The 27,020-nt window shown below is 34.2% G+C and overlaps 1 protein-coding gene across 2 annotated transcripts; it reads right to left on the bottom strand.

Annotated features, from left to right (window-relative positions):
- Window positions 1-28: 28 nt before the first annotated feature.
- Cap-D2 (CAP-D2 condensin subunit) lies at window positions 29-23,790 on the bottom strand. 2 transcript variants are annotated; one of them, XM_088234460.1, is made up of 20 exons: window positions 23,574-23,790; window positions 23,373-23,486; window positions 22,914-23,086; window positions 21,478-21,659; window positions 19,576-19,717; window positions 17,425-17,694; window positions 16,146-16,307; window positions 15,442-15,579; window positions 14,711-15,076; window positions 14,239-14,556; window positions 13,383-13,583; window positions 12,403-12,936; window positions 11,702-11,848; window positions 10,842-11,086; window positions 7,643-7,813; window positions 7,133-7,405; window positions 5,471-5,735; window positions 3,993-4,196; window positions 1,856-1,964; window positions 29-1,388 (listed from the first exon to the last, which is right to left on the bottom strand). In XM_088234460.1, the coding sequence occupies exons 1-20, from the start codon at window positions 23,689-23,691 to the stop codon at window positions 1,297-1,299; spliced, it is 4,224 nt and encodes a 1,407-aa protein (XP_088090586.1). In that variant the 5' UTR covers window positions 23,692-23,790; the 3' UTR covers window positions 29-1,296. The 2 variants fall into 2 exon arrangements, with proteins under 2 accessions (XP_088090586.1, XP_088090587.1); XM_088234461.1 differs by lacking the exon at window positions 16,146-16,307.
- Window positions 23,791-27,020: the final 3,230 nt, after the last annotated feature.

The following is a 27,020-nucleotide window of genomic DNA, read 5'->3' as shown; positions in this document are numbered from 1 at the left end:
TGCATGTTTAGGAAGAATAAAGTTTTTACATCAATAAATTACGATGCAGAAAGTTTAAAAATGTGGAAATAAAAATTTTATTGGAAGTTATAAATATAATGTGAAAAGAAGACAATTAAAACCTTGGAGTACATACATCCCTAAGGTTAAAATACATTGATGTTTTGATTTAGAAAATACAAAATATTTTTAATAAAATCAAATCATTCATAATCCCCAATGATGGTAGTTTAAACATTTTTCTGCTGTATATTGAGTATAGTCTAGTACAATAATTATATTTTTATGTAATTTCATTTTTCCCATACATTTTTCATTTCCTCGCTTAAGCGTTTTCCTCAGTTTTACACTTTTTTGTTGCTCCCTTGAAAAACGTAAAACAGGGGGTTTTACTGTAGTTTCAAACAGTTTAATAATATACGTACAATATAAAATAGCTGTAAAATTACTCTTTGGTAATAATACTACTTTTAATTACTTATATTATGTATGTGTATAAAATCAATATATTGCTGCTCTTACTATAATGTGTCATTAATTTTGAAGATGTTTTTTAAATTGACTTAAATTTATTGTCTTATATTTCACTTAAAGATTCTTCTCATCGTTTCTTTGAATCCCTTAAAATATATATGTGTATATTTATGTTATTCCTCTTTTTAAAATTTAAATGTTATTACTATTTTATTTTATTTTTACATCTGAGCATGTTTTTCATTCTTTATTTAAATTCTTAATTTTTAATTACTCTTACAAATTTTCTTCATTTTTAATATTATTTCCATTTGTAAATACTCACTACAAACTACAAACCTTAAAATATATTTTTTTCACTTAAATCTTAATTTTTAAACAACTTTCATTTATGTTTTTCTTTTTCCTTCTCTTTATACTTTCATAATTAACCTTACATATAATTGCTTTATAATATGGAAACTTCACTTGTCCATTAGAGTTAAGTCAAATTGTGTAAAATATTAAACTTTGTAACTGTACTGTATGTTTCCGAAATAAAAGAAAATAAAATAAATAAAATAATGTGATTTATGACATTGGCCCTTTTAGACTTTAAAAAATAAGCAGGAATCATTAGTTTTATATGTTTATTTAGTATAGAACCTAATTAACTTATAATAAATTTTCACATGGTCGGGTTAGACAATAATTTTAATATGCACAGTAAAATTATATTATCAACTAACTTATATTTTGTACTTTCACATACATACATGAATACACGCTTTAATATTATAAACAAATTATTTTAAGTTTGCTAATAACAGAATATAATATTAATTATCTTCGTTTACGCCCCACTCTCCCTGTTGGCTTTTTAAACACTTCTTTCTTTTGACTCGCTTTCTTTGTTTCAAAATCATCATCTTCTTCTGTAAATAAAATAATAGATGCATAATCCAACCCAACTAGAGAATAGTTTTTTATTTTATTTTATTAAATACATATTTATCATTATTCCCTCATGCTGCCTTATAGGCTGCATGCACTGCATTGGTACAATAATCAGCATATCTCAAAAAATAACATTGTAATATAAATTGCAAGATTATTAGACTTACGCTCCAGGAGCCATTCAATGAACTTTAAACTACTGCAGTGCACAAACACTTTTTTAAATAAATATTTAATATTAAACTTGTTGGGAATTGAGCCTGAAACCTCTCGCATGGTAGGCAAATGCGCTAACCACTAAACTAATCAACAATGTTATTTAAGATAAAAATAACAATAATAACTGTTAAACATGTTTTATTTATTATGTGTGCAATAATAAACTAAGAAACAACTAATAAATACGCGCTACCTAATGTTACACGAGACTGTAAAAAAATCTTACCTGATTCATCGGAGTTATTTTCTTGTAAGTATTTCTGAGGGGCACGTTTTCTGGCTGAAGTACGAACATTTTCGTCCAATTTAGTCCTACTTTTTATTGGTGTTCGATTCTGAAAACATAATTAAAATAATTGATCATTATAATAATGAGTGTGGGGGTGTAGTATTTTGGCTACTATGTATTATATTTAACCATGATAATGCGTCAGAATTTTGTATTAAACAGTATCAGTTTTGGTACCTATACATAAACATTGTGAAAACTCTATTTAAAATACTCAGCTGATTCATTATATTGGCCTCAAAATGTGATAAAGCGTAAAATTTTATTGAACATGTATCCAAATTATTATTTCTAACGATTTATGTAGCCCCTTTTGCATAAAAAAAATACCAGATATTACAGAAAAATAAGTAAACCACTGTTAAATCATATTAATATATTAGTGTCAGAAAGCAAATGTCGTATGAAGAAGTATGGAGGGAATCATTTATAGTATAAAAAAATGACTCATGAAAGTACTTGCATTCTTTGGGATGTTGGATTTGTTTGCCAATATTTTGATATATGTCACTGAATATTAAGTTTTTTTTAAATGAAAATACATATGAACTTATGCGCATGATAAAAAATATATATACAGGGTGGCCCGAAGAGTGACGTCCAAAGGAAAAACGTAGGTGCCTCGTGTTGAGGGGTATTCGAATCACCCCCATGTATGCTCCGCGATATTGCATAGTTTTCGAGTTATGATTTTTTTAATTGGTTTTTGAAAATTTTCGACCGGATCGGATTTAATTATTTTATTTTTATTTTGTAAAAAAGTTTTTTTGAAATATTTTTTTGCGTCTTATTCAATTTAAATTGTGCTTTTACGCATGCTACGTGCTGCTTCATAACCGTTGCCTTGTGCAACTCCATAAAAATAATGCATTTCTGAATATTCACTTAACGTGTGGCTCATCTCTAACACTTTCAAGTAAAAAAAAAAACAATAAATGAGCAAAGTAGTCATAGGCATGGTCCATGGGCAAAGCAAAGCGTAGTGGTAGAGATAAAATGGTGACACGAGTAGCAGTAAACACAAGGTGAGAAACGACTAAAGTGAGGTGATTCTTGTTTGCGTCGACTCCGGTTGCTTGTTATCCCTCTAGTTTACCCCAGATCTAGCCACAGAGAGTGAGAGAGACAGCAATATTTCATTACCTGACCCATTGTTTTTCTAGGTAAAAAGGATTAACGGGCAACCCAATGTCCGAAAACATTCCGCAGAAAACATTCATGATTTAACTTAAAATATCCAGATTTTAGCTTTCTTACATTGTTTTGGTTACTTTACACACTTTCTATCATAATTAGCCTTAGGAATGATAAAAAATGCAATAATTAATTTTTTTAATCAAATGACTATCTTAGGAATTTTCCGCCTCAGTATCTTTGAAAGCTGATTTCAGCGAATACTAGCCTATTAGGATATATTTTTTTGTATTATTATGAAAGCTAAAAGTCTGAAGCAGTTTTCAAAGTTATCCAAAAACAAAGAAATTGCCTTTTTATATTTTAAATTTAAAGTTGAAAATTCAAGTCAAGTCAATTCAAGTCAAGTCAAGCTCGAACATAAATTCTCAATTTTAGGTCAAAACTTTTGTAGGTTCCATTAATGTTATGAAGCTGATTATTTTATACGTAAAATCACAATTTAAATTGAATAAGATGCAAAACAAATATTTAAAAAAAACCTTCCGCAAATTAAAAAATATTTAATTAAAACCGATCCGGACGAAAATTTTCAAATACCAATTTTAAAAAATCATAACTCGAAAACTATGCAATATCGCGGATCATACATGGGGAGTGATTCGAATACCTCTTAACATGAGGCACCTACATTTTTCCTTTGGATGACACTTCTCCGGCCACCCTGTATGTTTCACTGTCCTGTAAAAATTCAATTTACACCATTGGCCGTTTTATATAATTATTAAAATACAATCTGACACCGCATCCTACAGGAATCAAAACCTCTAGAGATTCTTCTTTATTGAGATATCTGTCTTCTAGATAAAAATCCTAAGATTAGATTCCAATGTACACAAAAATTTGGTCGTAGTAAAATATTGTAAATATAAAAATATACCTCGGAATCGCTAGGGATGTTATCGTCACTATCGCTAGAGTTTGATTTCCTCTGAGGGGCTCGTTTGTTGGGCGCTTTGCGAGCGGACTTGCTGCCGGCAGCAGGTGGCTGAGCCCTGTCCTCGTCCCCCTCCCCCCCTACCATCCCAGACTCCTGCACAGCGAAGCACTCTTCTATCTTGTCACTCAGCTCGCTCACTACAGCCTACAAATATTAAATAAAAACAAAATTTCATACCGATTTTTTAGGAAAATTCCTGTTAAAACATTTAAATCACTTATAGTATTTTAAATTTTAAAAATACTGTTTTAATATGTCACATACACAAATGTTTAAGACAATTAATCAAATAAAGATAAAAAGTTAAGAAAAAAATAATTATATGAACACAAAGGAGTATGAGAAGAAACTACAAAATGCACATGATAATGATACAAATGGTAGTGTTTGTTATTGCTTCAAAGTTTCATATAAATTTTAAAAGCTGAAGAAAATATTGCGTGATTTAACAATTTCACATAACCAAAAGGACTAATGGATTTTAGACAACATAACTTTATATCAGACAGCAGTATTTACTGAGGGCAGTGGTGGTCACTCGCACTAACAGAAATACACATCCATCAGTTTCTTATCATTATGAGACTCGGAGTTCCAGTAGCCATCTGATTTCCCGACAAATGGTTAGAACTTCTTTAGCACGGAGGCAATACTCCTACATAGGACAAAAGCTATATAACATAATGCCAGAACCTTGGAAATGTTGTAAGAGCCACAAGCTAAAGAAGTTACTGACTACTTTCCTCAGTGAAATTGGTCGCAGAGTCTGAGAGGGGTTGATGGTGGCTGTTAGATGGCCAACACATATTCTCATTTGAATTGTAATTATATACATATTTTTAGTTTTTTATAGTCTGAATTTTTGAAGATCCTCATTCCTTTTTACTCTATTTTCACTATCTATTTCACATCTTGTACCATGTTTTTATTAATGTTTTTTCTTTTTACTATCTATTTTACTATATATTTTACTGGGTTTTTTAATACGTTTTTTACCATGTTTTTTTGCTACATTTTTTACTTTTTTTTATTTATATGTAATTGACTATGTTTCTCACTATATTTTCACTGTTTACTACGTTATTTATTTTTTCTATATATTGATTGCTGTTTTTTATACATTTTTTTACCGGCTTAGAACGGAGTAAATAACCCTAGTTAGATAGTCAAAGCAACTTTGTATAAATGTACAATTTTATGTATATAATATGATGATAAATAAATAATTACTAAAAACACCATTATATTTATTTATAACACCATGACTAAAAATTTAATAATATATATTTTAACAGATTTACAGCAAAAAAGTCCAGAGTTTTGTCTCATATGTTCACAATACAACACATTTGAGAAATCGGTTAAAGTAATAAACTTTATTACTAAATTATGCATTATCAAATAATTTGTGAAATTACCTTTAAGTCGGCCTTTGCCATTTTCCCCGCATTGGTGATTATAGTCTTGAAGCACTCGTAGACTTCTTTGTGGAAGAGTTTGTCCTTATAGCAATCGATATTCTCAATAAGTTTCTTCACCGAACGCTCATTGTAGGTGAATATACAGAGACAGTAGGCCAGGTCACGCCATTGTCTCTCTATAATGGAGAGCTTAAAGCGAAGACACAGCTTCTCAACCAGCGCTTCCATCTGACGATCCTTTTGGATGAGAGACATCACATACCTGAAATAATAGCATATTTTCATATTATACATTCAATAGAAATTTTTAAATATGTAAATAAAACAGATTCAGAATTCTGTTCAATATTTTCATTTAAAAGTTAGAAAACGGAGTGCTTCCTGGATACATGTTAAAAGGTATTAGATATAATAAGAATTTACACAAGTGTGAACGAGAAGAGAAGGTGTCTTCAGGCTTCCTATGGTAAGACAGATTGGAGTTTTAGAACGGTTCAAACCGTCAATAGGGTCGCAGTGAGTCACATCTTGCTGGAGAGTGTGATTCTATTGAATGCTGCGAATACCCAGTTGCATTCCACCGGCAACACTACTGACTAGTCAGACTCGTTAGCGTCCACGTCGCGAACCCCGGGCAATGGGATCACATTCATATTGAAGTGATCACAGCAGAAAGGACGAAAGGTGAGTTTCTGGCGCCTCCAAACCAGAACTAACCAGCTAATAAGGCAAGGTAACCCCGACAGAAAAATCCACTAGAGAAGGCAACTGGAAACCACTATGGTCATCTTTTACCAGGAATAACTATGGCGAGTACATCTGTTGGGTTCATAGTCCATAATCGATGACACACATGTGCTAAAAGGTTTCACCTGAAATAATGTGATGACCGAAGAAAGCAATGTCATCATTTCCTGTAGAATCCAATATCACATTTAATGCAACTCTATCAGTATTGGAGATGTAATCGGGATCATCGTTCTGCAGTACATTCACATCGTCCCTACCATGAAGAACAAAGGAACGTCGCCTATAAAGAGACCTCAGGGCGTGGCAACGCCAGTCAGTCAGCCCAACAAGTTTAATTCAGTCAGTCAGTCCAGCTCGACGACGTCACTCAGTCCCAGCATGTAGTTCAGGTGCAGTCTCTTCAACCCATCATCGCCACTACGCTCGTGCTACACAACCAAGTGCTGTATCTTATTCGGCATGTAATAAATACGCATTAAACAGCAACCTCGTGTCTTCTCTGTCAATCTCTAACTGGGGTAGAAACTCCAGCCCTCAACAAACCAAATCCTACACATCCAACAAGCAGTTGTCCTGGCCTCGGAGTAGCGCAAGACCGAGATGCTTTCGCTGTAGTGATCGCCAACGTCGGGAGGACCTGATACAGCACCGCAAGAAGAAGGAGTCAACAATTTACCGATTAATCGCAATCAAATATAACTTCTGACAACAATCATTAACTAAAATAACAAATTATCCTGCAGTCCGGGAAAAGTACGTAAAAGTAAGTAAAAAACGAAAACAAGTGGAGAACCGTGGAGTTTGTTTTAACACGCCTCATTTGTACCTTTTTAGATCTCGCGACCCTTAGTGACTTTGTTGGTTGGACCAGTCTAGCCTAGACATTAATATTTCTTTCTTTACACTCACTTTATAATGGTTCTGAAGTCCTCCTCCGGCAGCTGGAGGTCGGGGTCACTGAGGCGGGAGATGATGTCGGGGATGACGTTGTAGAGCGAGTTGCCCTTGCTGGCCAGCTGCTTGAAGAACAGGCGGGCCATGGTGCGCGTGCTCGGATCCGTGTCCACCACGCGTCGGGCAAGAGCCGACACCTGGCCGCGCACGCGCACCATCTCCTGCAGGATCAGGTACGACAGCATCTTCACCGTGCACTGCCGCACCTCCACGCACGAGTCCTCCAACCTTTCCGCACAAATATACTTTTAGTTGAGGGGGTTAAAATTAAAATTTCCACTGTCCATGATCGCTGCTTTTAGAAAAACTAAAAACTATTTTTTTGATAATATTGATGATTTTTGTAGCTATTTCTTGATAAAAACTCTACAGTTCAATAACTGAATATGCAGTTACAACTTTGTAATATCAATCCCCTATAACAGGAATTTATTTGCTTTTAAAACAATAATTAAAAGAACAAACCTTTCGTAAATGAAATGAGTCCAAGGTTGAATAACATTAGGGAATCTCAGTGTGAGATCTGCTAAGGTCATGACAATGTTACATCGAACAGTACTATCAGAGGAGTGCTTCAGAGTTGTCATTAGGAGTTGCATGTTATCTTCACAGAATGTAGAAGACACCAGCATGAATCTAGAAGAGAAAATAAAAAACATATACAACTCTTCTCCATTCATGATTCGGCTTCATTAATTACAAGAAGAGAGTATAAAGTAGATAAACTAAACAAGAGCAACTCATGCCCCAGCTTCTATGTTGGTAAAACAAGTAGAAATTTCATAATAATAACTTTTCTGAATTTGCTAATTACCTAATTGAAAAAAATTCACACTTTTGATAGTAATAATGGATTTACATATTTGTAATAGAGGCGTAAAGTTAGGTAATTATGAAAAATTAGAAATTCAAAAGCCTGTCATTAATAATCTTCCCATAATTAATAACCAAATTTAAGATTGAAATAAAAGTCCTTTACTAAAAATGCTTAACAATAAAAAATATAATTCAATCCAATGCGTACTACCTACCCCTTATTACTTTTCTGAGAATCTGTAGTCTGGACGTAAAACACTAAACACATATTAACAGATTAAGTATTTTCGGTAATTTATTTATTCACTTACAGCTTATAATTATATGAGACATAAGTCGCAACTCCATTGGGCCAAAGTCCTGCACAGAGTTGGGTATCTACTTGTTATTTGGTAAGATTTAAAATATTTAGTGTTAGTTTATTTTGAAGCCATTACAAAGGAACTGTCACATTCGGAAACTGATAGGCATATTAAGTTTATTTTAGTGATTTTTACATTAACTGAATGCATAGTTATTATATGTACGGAAAATGTATACAGCAAAACCTCGTTTTTACGTTTCTCGATTTTACGTTTTCTCACTTTTTATACCGAAATACTTAGGTTTCATTTTTTTCCATACATACTCATTTAATTTTCCCCCAATTAACGTTTTTTACGCTTTTCATAACCCCGGTTTTACGTCTAATTTTTTTTCATAACACATTTGATCCGTCTATTGTCGATATCAGACCAGAACACTGCCGGATTACTGGAAACCACTAATAATGACGCATTTAAACAGCAGAAGCTATGTTTTATTGTATACATACAGTAAAACCCCTTTTTTACGTTTTCCCGCTTTTTACGCCAAAATGTTCGAGTCCCATTTTTTTTCATACATTCTCATACAAATTTACACCGAATTAACGTTTTTAAAATTATTCAAAACCCCGGTTTTACGTTCAAGATTTTTTGAAATACATTCCTTGTGTCATAAAACTCAAGGAGGTCAACACCAAAATGCCGCATTATTGCATTATTCTACCTAACACGATAAAAGTACGTAAACGACGCAACCTTTCTAAGCGAATATATTATACACGCAACTATAGTATGAATAGACAAACATCTCTGTAGTCAATAGGGGTGAGTTTGCTATCTGCATTGTCTTAAAATTTCCGAAACTGTCCCGAACATTCTAGAGGAAATAACAATGTTACGCGAGAATACATACATAAAAAGGCTAAACCATTATGTGAAACAAAATTCAAAAGGGCTGTAGAGTAATAGATCTTCTTTTTACTGTTTGTTTATCGCTGTTTAGGGTCAATTTCTCATATGTTTTCAAATGAAATTCGCCATACTGACATGTTACTTAAAATGATTTTCTGCTCGTCTGGTTAAGAACATAAAGACTATTTTTAACGCATTCCCACATGTTATTAGAACAAATTCGTCCTAATGAGATTAATTTTGTATCTGTGTGTGATTATTTTATGGCGTACAAATACAGCCGCTGATGGCAAACGGCTTCTGGGTTTCATCATCATTCCCTTTCCACGCCTAATGGTGCATAGGGCACTGCATTGGTACACCAATCACAGCGTATCTTGATCATTTTTGCTAGATGAAGGTAAGATGATCAGTCTTACCCTTCAGGTACTAGTCCAGGGACTATGAAATGATCTAGTGTGAAAACAAATTTAAAGTAAATATTTCGTATCAACCATGTCGGGAATCGAACCCGAGACCTCTTGCACGGCAGGCTAACGCGCTGACCATTACACCACGAGGCCGGCTTCTGGGTTTACCGAGCTTTTCATTTTTGATGCGTTTATTGTTTATTCATATACAATCTGTGTTTTTTCTCGCTTTGTCGCTGCGCTTGTCGTATGTGTCGTTTTATCGCTCAGTATTCAGTCATGTTATTTCATTTTCAAACAATTTTTTTTCTTATAAAGGCTGTTTTATTTTAATTTTTGTATTCAACTTTAAATATAAATTGTGAAAAATCTTTTTAGTTTTTTTATTATAATAACTACATATATCAACAATGTTTTGAGTTTATCCAAATTTTTGTAGACAAGGACCTACATATGTATTACTATAACAGTGATATATTATATTTACTATAGTAGTAAATTATTGTGTAAATGAATGTGTTGTATTATGGCACTTCCTAAATGTGTTCTAATCATTCATGAAAGGTAAATATATTTTTGAAAAAAAAAACTAATTAATAACATTCTTTAAAAAAAAACTATACAAATTTACTTACATATCTTGATGAAATCGCTTATTAGTTTTATAAATAAAAACACGCATTTTTTAAATAATACATACTATTTTTCATACATTTTTCATTTCCTCACTTTAACGTTTACTTCAGTTTCACACTTTTTTTCGTTGCTCCCTTGAAAGTGTAAAAAGGGGCTTTTACTGTATATGTTTGTAATACTGTATTACACACTACATTAGTACATACAGGAAATCGAGGTGTTAACGTAAACTAAAACTACAATAACTAAAAAAAATTAACTTTCAATACAGTACAAGTGTAGTTTTGAATCAATAGTTTGCATTATTCCATTGAAATAGAAGACCCGTTTAAAACCACCGGATTACTGACAGAACCAGAGAAGTGAAATGCCGGATTATAGAGAAGTACTGTAGTCCATTCACTACTGGTTTTGTTGGTTTTCTCAAAATCGAAGATCATGAACGGTGGCAGTTTTTACCTCCTCATATTGAATAGTCATTTGTCTGTTCAATTTTCCCAACCCTGGCAGCGATAGGATATGTTAGTTCGTTAGCTCGATAGTCAACTGAGAGAAACAAATCTGAGCCGTTTACAGCAGGTTTACCTGGACAGGGCGAGCGTGGCGGCGGCCCTGAGGCCAGGCGGCGTGGCGGGCGCAACTCCCGGGGCCAGCAAGGCGCGCAGCAGCGGCGCAGCGCCGGCCAGCAGGGCGTCGCGCGCCATGTGCCCCCCCGCACCGCCTCCCACCAGCTCCGCCTCGCACACGGCCCGCACCAGCTCCGCGTCGGCGTCGTCCGCCACTGCCCCTTCGAGCCCCGCCTCGTCCTCCTCCTCCCCATCCACGGCCTCCTGAAAGACAGTAGACAAACTTTTTAAATACGTGACCCCTTTTGTAAAGGAAAAAAATATGGTAATCTGTAGGATCTTAATTTTATTTTACTCTCATAACAGTGTAAATTATTTGTTATTTTATTTATTTATTTAGTTTAAGTTTATTGTTGTGCACACAGTGCTATATTGGTATAATTAATATTATTACAAAAAACATAAACCTAACACAGCACTAATTACATACACAACACAATATACAATACAATTTCTGACAGGACAACAAAATGTGACAAAAATATGTTTAACGCATGGACTCCATTTGTGTGAAATGTGGTGTTTGTTTTATATCCATTTTTTTTCAAAAGAGGCTAAATATTATTAATAGAGGCTAATATTATTAATCGAGGCTAAATATTATTAAAGAGGCTAAATATTATTATTGTAAATGAGACTCAGCTTCCGGTCGATTTCAGAACCACTTGGAAGATTTATAGAATATCTCAGACAAAATGTGTACTGTGACACTATTAATGTTTCTTGACCATAATCCAACATAATAATTAAATCATCCTTTTCTTTTTTAAAAAGACTTTTACAAGTGATATTTCTCTTTAAAATCATACTATTGCGTACCTGTTGTGATATATTCAGTGCGCGTAACCTGCTAGAAGCACTTGTAGAACTGCTATTAAGAGTAATCTCACCAATTTTTCCACTCTTGCGATTTTTAGCAACTGCTATGTTGTTTTTTGCACCAGCAACTTTTCTCTGTTCACGAATCTAGAAAACCATCACAATATCCATCAGTTTTTAAAAAATAAAAATCAAATTTCGCAGTGAAAAAATATGCACATTGAGATAAGTTATAAGGCCAAAGACTTAAAATCCTGCACTTCTAGAAGTAAATATCTTGGAAACTCATAGAAATAGTTGTTGTGTGTTTAACAATTGTCAAAGCCTTTTAAATATATTCTGGCACCTGAAGCGTAAGACTGATCATCTTACCTACATGTTATAGGTATGCTGTGGTTTGTGTCCTGCCTGGTTGGTGTCCTGGTCGGTGTACTGCCTTATACACCATTAGGTGTAGAAAGGGAATAAAGGAGAAGAATCTATGTATATATAAAATATACATAAACACATAATGTTTGCTTCTCATCATTTATAATTGATAATGATAACATTCTTGCAGCAGATCTTTTCAATTACAAAATTAAATTAGTGATTTAAATAAATTATATTCATAAAACACTTAAAATATATGCATACAGAATATATAGATACAGCAGTTTATTCACATAGAACATATTATATGGTAAATGTTGGTTTCCTACCTCATTTCGCCTTCGTAATTCTCCGTACACTGTAACATCCAAGTAAATAAGTTGCTGCAGGGCGATATGACCCAACAGGACTATCAATCTACTCAAATATTCAATAGGGAAGGAGGCTATGTCATGTTCCTCGGGGTAGGTTTCCCTCATTTTCTGCGTTATCTCTTTCAACAGTTTAACACACAGCAAATCCGGCGTATCACAAAGCACATAAAACACGTCTACAGCATTGGTTCCCAGAGATGCAAAGTTTTCCATTTGGAAGAAAGCTTCCAATGTCGTATCTAGAATGCTCTGCAGGAGCGGAGCATCTGTTTGCATCCGTCGTTGTGATTGTCCCATCGTCAAGAGCATCTGCATGGATAGTACTCTGGTTTTGTAATTCCCCTTCAGTCCAAAGTTTTGAATAATCTCTAAGTTGGCAGAAGCTACGGAGGATTTAGCTTTGGCCAGCATCACGAGAAGACTCAGTGCGGCGACACTATCTTCGTCAGTGGCTTCTTCGTGCTTCTTAGTAAAAATTTCCCAAAGCACCTGATGAAATCAAACACACAAGATTAAATTAAAAGGCATAATCAAATAAATGATGACCCTCGTGTATGGGAGCAAAGTATGGAATTGGAAAAACCAGGATGAAAGTAGGCTGAATGCTGTCAAAATGCGATCTCAGGCAAATGTGTGGTAAAATTATGTATGTTAGGTGCACAAATGACGAGATACGTACATTATGTAAGGCTGAGATAAGCATTATCGACAAAATAGAAAGAAAGAAAGGAGTTTGTGATGAAATTATTTTAAGATTTTTTTCTATGGCAAGAAATTTGAGACCATAGAGGAAACGAAGTATATATGCAAAGACAAAGTGATATGGTGTTCTATCCTCTTTGCCTACACTTACGGAGAAACGGCATGATGGTTTGTTGTTGTTGTAAAATTAAAAATTATTAAATTATAGCCAGAGTAGGTCATCTCATACATACCTGAATAAGGGGTGGTCCCACGTGGCCCTCCTGCATCCAGCGCGCCAGTAAAGCCTGCAAGGCAGCAGCGTGGCCCCTGTTGGCTCCCTTAACCAGCCGGAGCAACTTATTAGCAGCAGCCCCAGCTTGAACCCGTTCTGTGCCTCCTTCACATATTAAGTACATCTGCCGATATGCTTTTTCCACTGCATCCTTTTTTTCCTGTAATTTCATTAATCTTAATAAACAAAAATTCCAATATATATAAAAAAATTACAAATATTAGGAAATATAAATAATACAGAGATGCCTTCTGTCTCCTTTGCAACGAGGAAGTTCAATGATTCGAGAAATTGGATATAAAAAATGTTTTTTTACACGTGGTAGAAATTAGAACATTTGATTTTGCGGCAAAATTTTTCAAAAATGCATGAAAAAATTAAATAAACTACTTTGCAACTTTACAGGTGTAAGTGTTTACAACCCGAAGTTGTTACCATCAATAAATTATAGCGTTGTTATGTTGTTGTGGCAACCGACAATAGATTTCCAGTTTCCGGGGTACCCATGTTTTTTGACATTTCGTGAGTACAAATATTATGTTTTTATAATTGTAGGGGGTTCAAATTTTGCATGTCAGAAACACTCACCGACTGAACTTGTGATGTCACGAGCGGTGTGCTTTCGTAGGGGATTTATAAAATTACAAAACTTAACTTTAAAAAATCATAGCGATGATAATACGATACATAAGATTTTTTGCATTAGTTTGATAGTAGCGCTGAACATGATTGGAAATATTTAAAAAAAATTACATGTAATCAAATCCATAAAATTTTGTAAATATTAAAACATCTCTTTTGTGGATAGTAAATACCTGATCAGGAGACCAGACGAGTTGCAACATTCCCATAATGCCAAGAGAGGCTGTCTCGATATTGAAACTGTGCGCCGTGGTGAAGAAGTCAATAGCCTCATACACATCCGTGGCCTGTTTGGACATGAGCAGGGTATACACCAGGGGAACAGCTTGCTGGACAAGTTTGCTGAAGGAAATGGATTCCTCGAGAAATGCAACCACATTCTCCTTCTCTTCCAGTTTGGTAATGAGCTCCGATTCCTCTGCATCGGAGAATTCTCCACTTTTGTTGTCGGCGACAAATACATTGTGCAGAAGGGCAATAAAGTAAGAAATCTGAAATTAATTCAATCAAACATAAATACATCTTCCGTGACTGGTCTTGCCATAAATAAACTGCAATCAGAAATTCTTTTGTTGGGAAACGTTTAAAATGTTGGGAATTCAAGTAAATCAGTCATTTTACTGTAATTAAAATACAAATATTTACCTGATCTTTCTTATCCATTTCGCACCTGAGGAGTTTCGCTTCTGGATACATTCTTTCTGCATGTCGGATGACCATAAATGCTTGGAAATAATTTTCGTCGTGTAACAACTTCCGGATGGTGGCGTATGCATCATTTACAGTACCTTGTGACAGGGGAGGATCATCCTGCGTCGGTTGGTCTATTTTACTCCCAATCACGCTCTTTAACTCATCTTTAATATCGTTCCATTTCTTTTCGAGCTGTGGATCCACCCCTGGATTTAGCTTCTGTTGTAGAGCTTCCAAAATAGCTTTTTCTTTTGTTAACTCTTCTTCTAAGATATTTAATTTTAGTTGAGCAGAGAATGGATTATGTTCAATAAAAACCTGTAAAAAAAATTACTGTCAACCACAAAATTTTTGGAAAATTTAATATCTTAGTTCGGAGAATTTAATTTTTAGGAATCAAATAACTAATATTTGAAAAATTATCACATCTTTGATCCAAGCTTATGCTCAAGTGGGGACATTTTTATCTTTGCATAATTATGAACATGAAGAAAATAAATTGTCCCAATACTAATAAACAGTTAGCATCCATTTTTTCCAAGCATTGTTTTTAAAATGTTTCATACACACATTATTGCAAAAAGGCAAACAGAACTGATACATTTTAGATATCTTAAATCAAATTTATTTTTAAAAACTAACACCTTCTTTTTCTTATTGACAGTAATTAAGTTTTGTTTTACCTTAAGAAGCTGCACAGCATTCTTCCGTACTAGAGTGGCCTTGTCCTGTAAGCGCCCAATACCCCGTGCTAATACACGTTGCTGTCGGATTAAAGGAACACATCCTTCTCTCTGAAGTCTACACCAATTTTGTAATACCTTTGAAAATAAATTGTTGTTTTAATTAATAATTGAAGCACTTTTTGATCTCCATTTTAGACTTTATTTACACTGTAGTAACTGCTATCACAATGGAAGACCTGTTTTCTGGTACTGGTCGACAGTACATATTTGTGTAATTTAATAATAATAAAAGATTAAAATAAATAATTGTTGTTAACCCTTGTTACAGGTACAATCATCGACTGCCAATTTTTTAATTCATGTATTTTTTTTTAAAACTTTAACTAATTTCAGTTACTGAGAATTTCGTAGTAATTCCAAAGGAATGTTGTAACTCGTGTCTGTGATAAGAATAAAATTATTCTTTTTTTTTTTAATAAAAAAAAAGTATTTGCATTCTTATGATTTACCTAAATATTTCCATTTTGGGCGGCATTTTCGGCAAGTTCTAAATAACTCACTATTAGAAAATGGGAATCAAGTTGTGTAGGGTGGGATTCGAACCACGGACCTCTGATCCGCGGCACTAGCCACGGGATCACAACCCAGTACGATATACTAAATAAGCTGGGATTGTACATTTGTCAGTATACATAATTTACCTTAGATCTGACATAAGCAGATACATCATGAAGATGCTCTTCAAGATCGTCTAGAAAATCATCTCTCATGGCACGTCTCTCATCAGACTGGCCTTCTCCCTTCAGTTCTCGGCACAGAATTTCACACATCATTCCCAGTACACTGCAGCGCAAAGGGTAACACTGGCATAAACAGGAATAATAATACTTATAAGCCCTTTAATTTAATAATACTATATAGTTTTGTGAGTTTTAAAAGTATTTATTAAAGGATAACAGAAAAAACTTCATTGTAAGATGTCACTCCCTATAATTCATTGACGGGATGATACAGATCTATTTTAATTGCATTTTCCAAAAAATTTTAGGAGAGCAATAATACTAGAAAATTAAATACATTTTTCAATTAAAATACTTCTGCACAAATAAGAATTATCCATAACAGATTCTAAATTCACTTATAAAGCTTACTTAATACATAGTATGTTGGCAGACATAAAAACATTGAAAACTGATTTTTGTTAAAAATGCAACTTGCTGTTCTGCGTCCAGAATCTTCGAGACTGGTATCTTTATAAAGAACTTCCACCGAGAATTTTCACTAGCAAACTTGTAGGTTTTTAGATAATGCACATACAATAATTATTCTAAAAATTTATTTTCGAAAAGTTTCTTTTTATCAACCTTTCCCCTAATGAGACACAAATAGGTACACAAGTAACAAGTTTTCAGTTAAACAAAAGACATCTTAAATAAGCACTAAATAATGTTCAATTCCCACTTGAGCGATAATAATGGCACAGGTACAAAATTGTCATGTTTTATTTAAATATGAAGAAATGTTAATGAATATATTTCCTATCTGCAAAATTAACGGCACAATTCAAAAATATATTTATGTGGCCTTAAAAACAAAATTGCCAATTTCTTACTTTTTAAAAAATTTAACAAATAATAAAGGCACAGTGACCATTATTTTATTAAGAAAATCACCTCAAGGGCGCTATTGTTAAAACTAGATGGCACAAGTGAGCAAATTTTACATTGTGTTTGCGAATTAATGTTAGTTTACATATAACGTGAATGCGGGTAAAACTGCTCTCCTGTAAAAGTGAATTTTTGAGGTGCGAAAAGTTTAAATAAATTATTCACTTTTTTAAAAAGTCCTTCAGAAAATAACTTAACGAAAATACCAATAAAAGTAGAAACAAAAAAAAGTTCTGAATTCTACAAATATTTCACCATTTCAATGGAATTAATTTTAATGTTAGTGTTATTATAAGTCGAGCAATATATTCACCTCATCATTGTCCAAGTAGCAGCGCATAGCCTGCGCGGCAGGAATCATGTGTGCGGGCAGCAGCTGCGTGAGCTCGGCTAGTAGTGTGGCACAGTGGCGCTGTGCGGGAGCTGAGTCTCCGGCGCCCTCGGGGCTCACACCATCCGAGCCTAGCGCCTCGCCTACCTCGCGCACCAGCCGCGCCACCAGCCCGCCCAGCCCCCACCCCTGCACCAGCTGCGCGACTCCCGCGCAGATCGGCAGCACGGCGTGCTCGTACAGTTGAACCATCTGCGGAGAAATTTGGTTGACCATATTTTTAGTGTTGAATTTCAGTGCTACAGTTGGATATAAAAAATGTGATAGAGCGTTTTATTGTACGGCAAAGTGTCTCAAAAATTAATAAAAATGAAAACATCACAAGTTCTTATGAATCAATCAATCAATTACAGAATTGACATGTGTTGTGATAGATTTCCGGTTTCCGGAAAGCCATTTTTGTCACGTTTAGTATATTTTGACAGCTACGGGGCTCTACTTTTAAATATCACAACAACTCACCGACGGGAACTAGTGACATCACAGGTGCAGAAAAACTTAAAAAATCATAGTAATGAGAATATGATAAAATATTTGGCATGGTTTGATAGTAGAATAAGAAAAAATAATTAAAATAACTGACAAATAAAAAAGTATAACAAAACAACACTTACTCATTGTTTTATACAAATAAATTAAACACCAAATTGTAAGACTAAATTATTGCAAACTGAAGTGAATGCAAACGCATTACATACAGGGTGAGGCAGCGTAAATTTGGGATTTGAATTGGGTTCCGGGAGGCGACGTTTGGCCGCTAGAGAGTGCGGATGATCTCATTCAAATGTATAAACACGCAGGTAAACACAATCAGGAAAATGTATGTATGGAAGTATGGAAAATTGTAAATCAGCGGTAGAACAGCCCACGAGATCAGCCTTTTTTGCAATCTCCTTGGCGCTCTGCGCGCATGCATGCAGCTGCCTTTGGAATTTCTGACCGCTCTGTGAGGCGAATTCTTCATGATGACCTCCACTTTCATTCTTAAACTTCTGCGAGCGCCTGATCTCTTTGAGGGATAATCTTTAGTGGCCGGCGCGCTCACCCGATTCAGCCCGTTATGACTTTCTTTTTAGGGGGGTTTCTCAAATCAAAATTTGTTGCAACAGAGAGTGAAAACATTTTTGAGAGGGGAACATAGAAGTTTAGGCATTTACAGGGCTTATGACCTGTCCCTCTCTGTTGCGACAAATTTAGATCTAAATAACTCCCTAGAGAGGAAATCCAGCCAGTCTACAAACATTCGGACATACTCAAAACATTGTTGTATCTCGAATCCTTGGTGTACATCAATTGTCCAAGGACCGATGTTTAACTGAAGAACAATAACCAGCATGCTAATCATTATGCCGGAAAGAGTTGAATGGCACTTGGGAATTTGTGTAAATCAGTTCAGCGCCACTAGCCGGATGCAAAATTTAAAACAGAGTAAACATAAATTTAGAATACTGTAGAATAATGAGAAAAAATTATTTAAATTATGTTTCTAAATTTGTTGCAACAGAGGGAAAGATTTTTTAAAAGAGAATATGGAAGTCCAGGCATTTACAGGGCTTATGACCTGCCATTGGCTGGTTTAAGTGGCCACTTTACACACTGTGTAACATGCACCATTTAGCCCATGTTTAAACATCCATATTTCCTAAACTCTTCCATCTGTTGACCAAATTATAATTATATTATCTTCCGATTTATTTGCCCTTCAAATTAGCAAATCATGCTACCACACCCTGCATAAAATAATTAAATAATGGATGATAATTGAGTTGTAAAATGAACAGATTTTGAAAAAAAGGGGGATAAGGGTATTATTTATTATCATCTCAAAAAATATACAAAATTAGAGGACTGTGAGTCACAAAACCCGCTGCATAGATTTTAAATACCAAAAAAAGTATTCAGGTGAGTCGCAAAACCCGCTCAAACTCTTGCTTACACATTTATTGTGAAGTATATAGTAAAATATTTTTTTTTGTGAATTACTCATAAGCAAAAAAAAGCCTCCAGAGTGGGTTTTATAACTCTACAACTCAATTACCCATCCCATTGTTGGATTGATTTCAATGCACAAACCTGCACTAATTTGATGGTACAGGACAGTCCGTGGTTATACTTTTTATTAAGAACGCCAAGCACTTGAAATACTGACTCCCTGGTAGTTTTGTTCTTTATGGATATATCTTCCATTGCTCTATAGCAGGGTTGAGCAACTAAACTGAAATCATTTCAACACCAGTTAATACAGAACAATTTGGTAATACAGTAAAACCCCCTTTTTACGTTTTTCAAGGGAGCAAGAAAAAAAGTGTAAAACTGAGGAAAACGCTTAAGTGAGGAAATGAAAAATGTATGGGAAAAAAAAGATTTTTTTGGTACAGTATAGTGTACATATACTTCCAGAAAAATTGTAAAAACGGTGATAAGTGGAAGTAGACATTTTTTTTTTTTATACCTATTTTCAATGCCACTAAAAATATTTTTTAATTTTTTCAAACAATATTATGTAATCTGTTTTTTATTTGATTTAAAAACAGCATTTTAAAATTATTTTATGTATAAAAAATATTGAAAAAATTTTGAATTTGCACAATATAACACAAAATATTTTTTCTCCTAAATGTTGGGAAATTTTATTTATACGGTATCACTTTTTTTTCTATGGCATCACTAAAAACAACTGTCATATAGTTTGCGGCTTTTAAAACCACATTTTTTATAACTTTAAATATTTCTATTGTTATGTTTTAAACATCGCAATTTAATGATATTAAAACTTTATTGTTTCTAAATGTTTGTCAACTGAGTATCATGATTTGTTCAAGTCAATATGACGTTCTTGTTCAAATGAAAACTAAGACTAACCCTAAAGGTTAATAGGAACTAGGAACATTTAAACAAAGAGGTCAATTACACTGCACCAGCTTTGAATTTAGGTTAAGACAATAATTTATCCTTTATTAGTTGTTTACCTGTTTTTATTCTTCTTGCGTGGCACACGCGGTGGCGCGCGGGCTGCAGCATCATTATTACGACATAATTTTGGCTTTTTTGACACATCAAATGAATTTCGAAATTTTTTAAGCGTGAAACCGGGGATTTGAAAAATATAAAAAACGTTAATTGGGGGGAATATTTGTATAAGAATGTTTGAAGAAAAATGGGTCCTGAACATTTCGGTGTAAAAAGCGGGAAAACGTAAAATCGAGGAACGTAAAAACGAGGTTTTACTGTATGTAACTACAGAAAGGAAGTTTTTTGCAAAATTTGGTTTAAAATATAAGTGCCAAAAATATTTTTGCCAACCACATGAACTTGTGGCTTAAGAAAGTGGGCAAAAAGATCAGTGAAAATAGTATAATTTTATTAAACTGAAATCTTTATTGATTCTTAGAATTAGGTTATACTTTGTAAACTTTGAGCAAATCGATTGATATTAAAATGTTGTGTCTATGATAAACTCTTTTGATTGGATGTCCAAAAAGGTAAATGTTTTCAACATAAAATAACATTTTACAAAGCTTCTATCGATTTAGTTATTTAATTCAACAGTGTTTTGAGTATGTCCAAATGCTTTCAGACTGGCTGAATGTTTTCCCTCTCTGTTGCAACAACTTTAGTTATTTAATGGTTAGATACACAGCTTTACTACTGTAATGTGTACGTATGTATTATGCAAGACCGTAATATTTAACGATGATTAATTTAAAGTAAATAAAATTAGAATATTATTCTTATTTCAAGCATTAACTTTGTGGTCAAACATTTTACTAAATGTTATATTTTTGTGCAACTACTACTACGGTAAAGGTGTAAAGTGGGATTCGCATGTTAGTGTCATCAGTGGACATAGAAAAGTCCATAAATGGTTATATACAATTATTTACTAACGTTTACTACTCTTAGTGACATACTTTTCAAATAAAGAATTTATTCTGCAACAATGTTAAAAATCCTTAAAACATAAAATAGACTTACTCTACAAAAGTGTCATCAGCGAGAGGAGGATCCCAGAGGCGGTTGAGAGGAAGCTGAAGTAAGTTGTAAATAACATCCAGAGCTGCCCGTCTTTCTCCTTCCCTCCACTCTCCCTCTTTCTCGGCGTTGTCATTGTTGGCTGCCTTCCGACCGCGCTTGCCGAGGGTTAAGGTCGCTGCCATCTTTTTGTTTATATACCCAAAAATTTATAAATTAACACAACAAATTTATAAATAAACACAACAAATTTATGAATATACACTCAAGCTCGTTGAAGCTTATATTAGTATCTTTCGATCAGTCATTTTAATGTTGTATTGGTAATGAAGATAATTTGTCAAGTTTTTACCAAATGAAACAAGATAATGTAATATACTTCGGATGCCATCCAGAGGTCAAGGAAATCGATGTGAAATGAATATCACCTTCGTAAATAGGTTTTCCATTAAGAGTCATCATTATAAATTACAAGAAAAAAGAACAAATATCTATCTGCCATATGGGAAATTACGCCATTTTCACAATAGGGCGATTGTTCCACAACTGTTCCGTATTTAAATCATCTCCAGAAATTACTAAGACTAAATATTGAGGCTTTACTGACAGAATGCATTGAGTCATTAAAACAAGTTCCGGGATAATCGCATTTAAAACTTTTCTATTCTATCAACGCATTATTTCTCCCACAATTTTCTTTTTTTTTTTTTAAAAAGCTTTAAAAGGTAATCTTTTTTCTAGGCATTTCATAAAATTTTAAATCAACATCCTGCACCTATATTTAAAAATATTTTAAACATATAGAGGCTATACTGGCAGAATGCATTAGGTCAATTGTGCTGTATTATATAAAAACAAGTAAATGCTCCTACCTCAGAACAGGTATTTAGTATACCCAGTGAGGATAGATAGATATGTTTGCTTATAATTTAATTTTACATGTTTGTATTGCACTTAATATTACTTAATTGTCCCTCTTTCACTGTTTTGCTAACATTGCAATATTTACTCTAATGAATACCGATTTTCAGCACTGAACTGAACTGGCATAGTGTTTCAAACACATACATGTAATGGTTGTTTATTAAAATACATGGCATGTTGGTTTTACATTTTTGTGCAACAACTATGGTTAAGGTGGACGTTTAGTGGGTTTTGCATGTTGGTTTAATTGGTATCCTGACAAAGAGACCGGTGCGTCTCGAAACCGGTAAACATAGAAAAGTCGGTAAGTGGTTACATAGAAAAATTTAATAACATTTTGATTTTATTTATTTAATCGCGACATAATAACTGATTAAGCACAAAGACACAGCCTGGAACGACCTATACCAGTGAACTTTTGAATTGTGATTTTAATTTGAAAGAATCTGACAAACGAGTGTATCCAAAATTATTTTGTATAAAGATTTTTGCACCAAATATATTTAGTAATTCACCTCGGCTTGCAGTTTGGAATCTTTAACCTTCATCAAGCTTGTGTGAAGGTAGAGAAGCATCTTCAAACAGTTGAGAGTACGAGTTCTTGTTTCTGAATCTGTCTCCTTCTCTTGGAAGATGTTCTCCAAGTGCCCACATAACTGCTGGCAGGCTCTCTCCACATATTCAAAACCTATCAAACACAACATAATTTTAATATAATTTAATTTATTAAATATTTTGCATAAAATACAAGCCACCTAGGATTAAAGGCAGAATTCGGTATAAGTTCATGTATATCAGTCAAAAATTAGTTTTAAACAGACCCCAGATTCTGCATTTTAAATCTAGTCGTAAATTTGTGGGTCAATTTTAACATTTGTCCCTAATTTTTCTGTAAGCCTTAGTAAATGTCTAGACTTCCATATTCCCTTCGATAAAAAAAAAACATATTCCTTTGAGATATCCACTTAACATACCTTTATTAATAGAGATCCACTCTAGTTTATTTCCGTAGACTAATATTGAGTAGTACGTATCGAAATGGTCGAAAATAAAGTCTACACCCGAGTTGTTATAAGCGCGAACAGCCTCTGAAAGATTAATAAAAATACAATATTAACATACTGCGTTTATTCGTCATTTGTAACACAATTACACAAAATAAAATAATACTAAACCTTGAAGTTTAGCTGCCAAAACTCTCTGTTGCACTACATCCTCGACGTGATATTGGCCTATGTGCGATTCTAAGAGCTCATCTTTTTGCAAGGGGATTACAAATTCGTAATCTGTCATCTTTTTTCTATAGAATGGTACACATGCGCTATTTCTTAAATTGACGAAGTGCAGAACAAAAACATGAACTGACGAAACAAAGCACCGACTTCCAAATCCGTTGACAGATTTAAATCTTGAAACTTGGAATTTTCAAGCAAGAAACCACAGATTATAAACAATGTAGAATGTAGGGAGAGTACCACAAACTATACTCTAGAATACCATAAGCAAAACATGGAAGCCTTGTTTAACATCGATAGTGAATCAATAAATCGGCTGTGAATCAAAATATTTTTTTAAATTTTCTGTATGATCATACTAGTTTTTTTACCAATAAGTTACATAAACGTATTTTGTGCTTATTTTTATACTATCTAATATTCGTACAAACCAAAAAAGTGTACATTCTTACGTTGCACATAGGCCTAGTATTATGAACGCATTTATAGCGCGTATTTAGAACGTAAATACGCGCTATAAATGCATTCACAATAACAGCCCTAGGGTGTTATTACGAATCTTCTCGCGAAGGTACAGAGTGGTTAATTTGTGGATTTTTATTTTTTGCATGCGACTACACTTTGCTACATATATGGCTACCACTGATAATCATAATTAACATTTCACAGCTGGAGATTGTAAAACTGTTTGAAAAAGGTGAAAAAAACTAATACGGTTTTGTCAATTCAACTTAAAATTAAATGTTTTGCATAATGCTTAATACTACAAGAATGTTCTAAATGAAAATCATCATATTTGGTTTTACGTGCTCGATTTATTTGACGTGCAATCATCAGTGTGGCCATATATGAAGCAAAGTGTAGTCACATCCAAAAAATCAAAATCACCAAACTGTTTTCTTCTCCACCCCTGCGAGAAGATTTTGAATAGTACCTCGGGGTATTTATCTGTAGTATAAAACTGTGACTTTCCTTGCTTTTCTGTTGCCTAAATCTACTTTTTATTTAGGTAGGTACATCTATCTAGTTATTGTTGCTGTTGCTATAGCAACAGCAACAATAACAAACCATAATGGTGTTTCCTCATATGGGTAAGCAGAGATAATAGAACACTACAGATCTCACTTCTTCTACATTACAAGCAATAATGCCCACGCGCTGATCAGAATCTGCGCAGAATCAGAATCACGCGCTGATCAGATCAGAATTTCGACATGTCCATCGTTAGATTTGGTCATGCCATGTCTTTCTCGGTCTTCCTCTATTTCTGCATCCATCAACATTCGCGTCGTAAATCTTTGTAGCCGTTCTTTTGCTGTCCCTTCGCTGTACACGTCCAAACCAACGCATAGTTACTTTCTTGATTTTGTTGATAATGCTGGTCTCAGCCTTAGATAATGTACAGATCTCGACATTTGTGCATCTATCTAGATAATATATCTTATATATATTATTGACTTCATAGTCGATAAAAGATCTTCATTGCCTCTCTCCTACGTATATTGGAGAATGTATTTGACATAAAAAAGTTTTATCCCAGATACGTCTCTTGCAGTCTTTTTCCACTATGCCTTTTATCCCCAAACATACATACGGCAGACTCCATCCCGTGTCTTCGAATTCCCACTCACCCATTTACATCTCCCACAAGTACTACTCTCTTATTCTTTTTTTTCCCATTCATCACATTCATTACTCCTCTTCCTCCTGGCTGTATGTTCCATTTACTTGGGGTCAGCCCTCCTAGTTGCATTTGTTGCATGGATCGTTTTTTTTAAGGCCGGTTGCTACCTGACGCCAAGACAGTAACCCCTCTAGCTAACTCTGGCTTAGGTTGCCACTGTTGACTATTATTCTTTCGCTGCCATCCTAAACACAACGTTCTGCCTGACGCCGCTGTCTCCCAACAGCTCATAGCCCAAATTATGTCTGGTGGCCTAAAAAAAGATTTGTGCCCCTTCCGCCTGTTCCGCCGTACTGATGCACTTTATCTCTGCCATTACAGTGAGATAAGAAGTCTTCACCCGTAGCCCTAGGCAAAGGATCCCGTTATACCCCATAATTCTGTCCTCACCCAAATTCAGTCATCTAAACACTTCGGTCTATTGAAGTGAAAGGTGCCTCCCTTTGTGAGAATGACTCCAGTGAGGATCGAGGAGGTGACGCAGTCCCCTAGGATCTGGGTTAATGGTCTCGTTTGGGTATGACAGGCACATATATGCCAACAAACCATTGCCCGAGACCAAGGGTTCACATTCATTGCACTAGTCCAAAACTTATTCTTCTTAGATTTGCAGTCGGAATTCACTAGAGCATATCCTATTAATATTATTACACTGGTCAATCTAACCTTGAAATTGACAAACATAAGTCTAGAACTTATAAAGACATACTCTTACATTCTATCATTCTGGGCAACATAAATGCGGCAACTCCCTGGCAAGCTCTGTCTGTATCTGGGACCCCAAACCAGTGAACCAGAGCATCACCGCGCTTCATTGAACCGCTTCCCTTTTTTCAGCTCTCTGTAACTATCATTATATTTGTAAATAATGAAGATACCCTGCGATTGGTGTACCAATGCAGCGCCCTATGCACCATTAGGTGCGGAAAGGGAATGATGATACAACCCAAAATGACATTGATACAACTATTGATGTCTGGTTGTATCAGATTCAATTTTGTTTGGTGTAATCAAATTATAATAAATACATAGAATGTATGTAATGTAAAAATAATCATTATAATGAAATCCTGTAAAAGCACCGGGTGTTGATTTAAAGTCTATCAAATTATAAAACTTACAGTCCATCAAAAAAAAAAAGAAAATTGCCGAGGGCAATTTACGGCTCCCTTCATACAGAAAAAAATCAAAACAACAGAACTGAAACAGAATGTCTCAACCTTGTCATATTCAATCACAAAACAAGCTTCTAATGATTTCGTGTTGCCAGCATAAAATGATTTGTAGATTTTCAAAGATGTCCATTTTTTTGACATACTGTAATTTTAAGTATGAAATTAGAATACAATAAGCTAAATAAGTTACGTAGTGGTGATTCATAACGATTTGTACTGCAGATTATGTCAATAATTATTTTGTATAGTATTTATAATCAGTAATACAAATAAAAAATTTAGTGTACCTTATATGAATTAAAATCTAAATATTTTATTCCCATAAACCGTTTATGATTTGTTCAATCAATAAAGCTCATCAAAAAATGTCATAATCCATCCAAAATTATTTCAATGTTTTTGTCGAGTCTTGGTGAGAATATTATCTATTTAAAGATTGCGCTGAAAATTCCCATTGTAGACGGTCCTGTAATGTTGTATTACATTAAGCAAAGGATGACATATTTTTTAGTACAGGTATTTAAAAAC

This window comes from Micrasema longulum, unplaced genomic scaffold (assembly GCF_059751315.1).
Source record: "Micrasema longulum isolate JH-2025_06_02 unplaced genomic scaffold, ASM5975131v1 h1tg001243l, whole genome shotgun sequence".
Taxonomy (NCBI): Eukaryota; Metazoa; Arthropoda; class Insecta; order Trichoptera; family Brachycentridae; genus Micrasema; species Micrasema longulum.
Note: the sequence above shows the minus strand (reverse complement) of the source record. Positions and strands in the feature narration are given on the sequence as shown.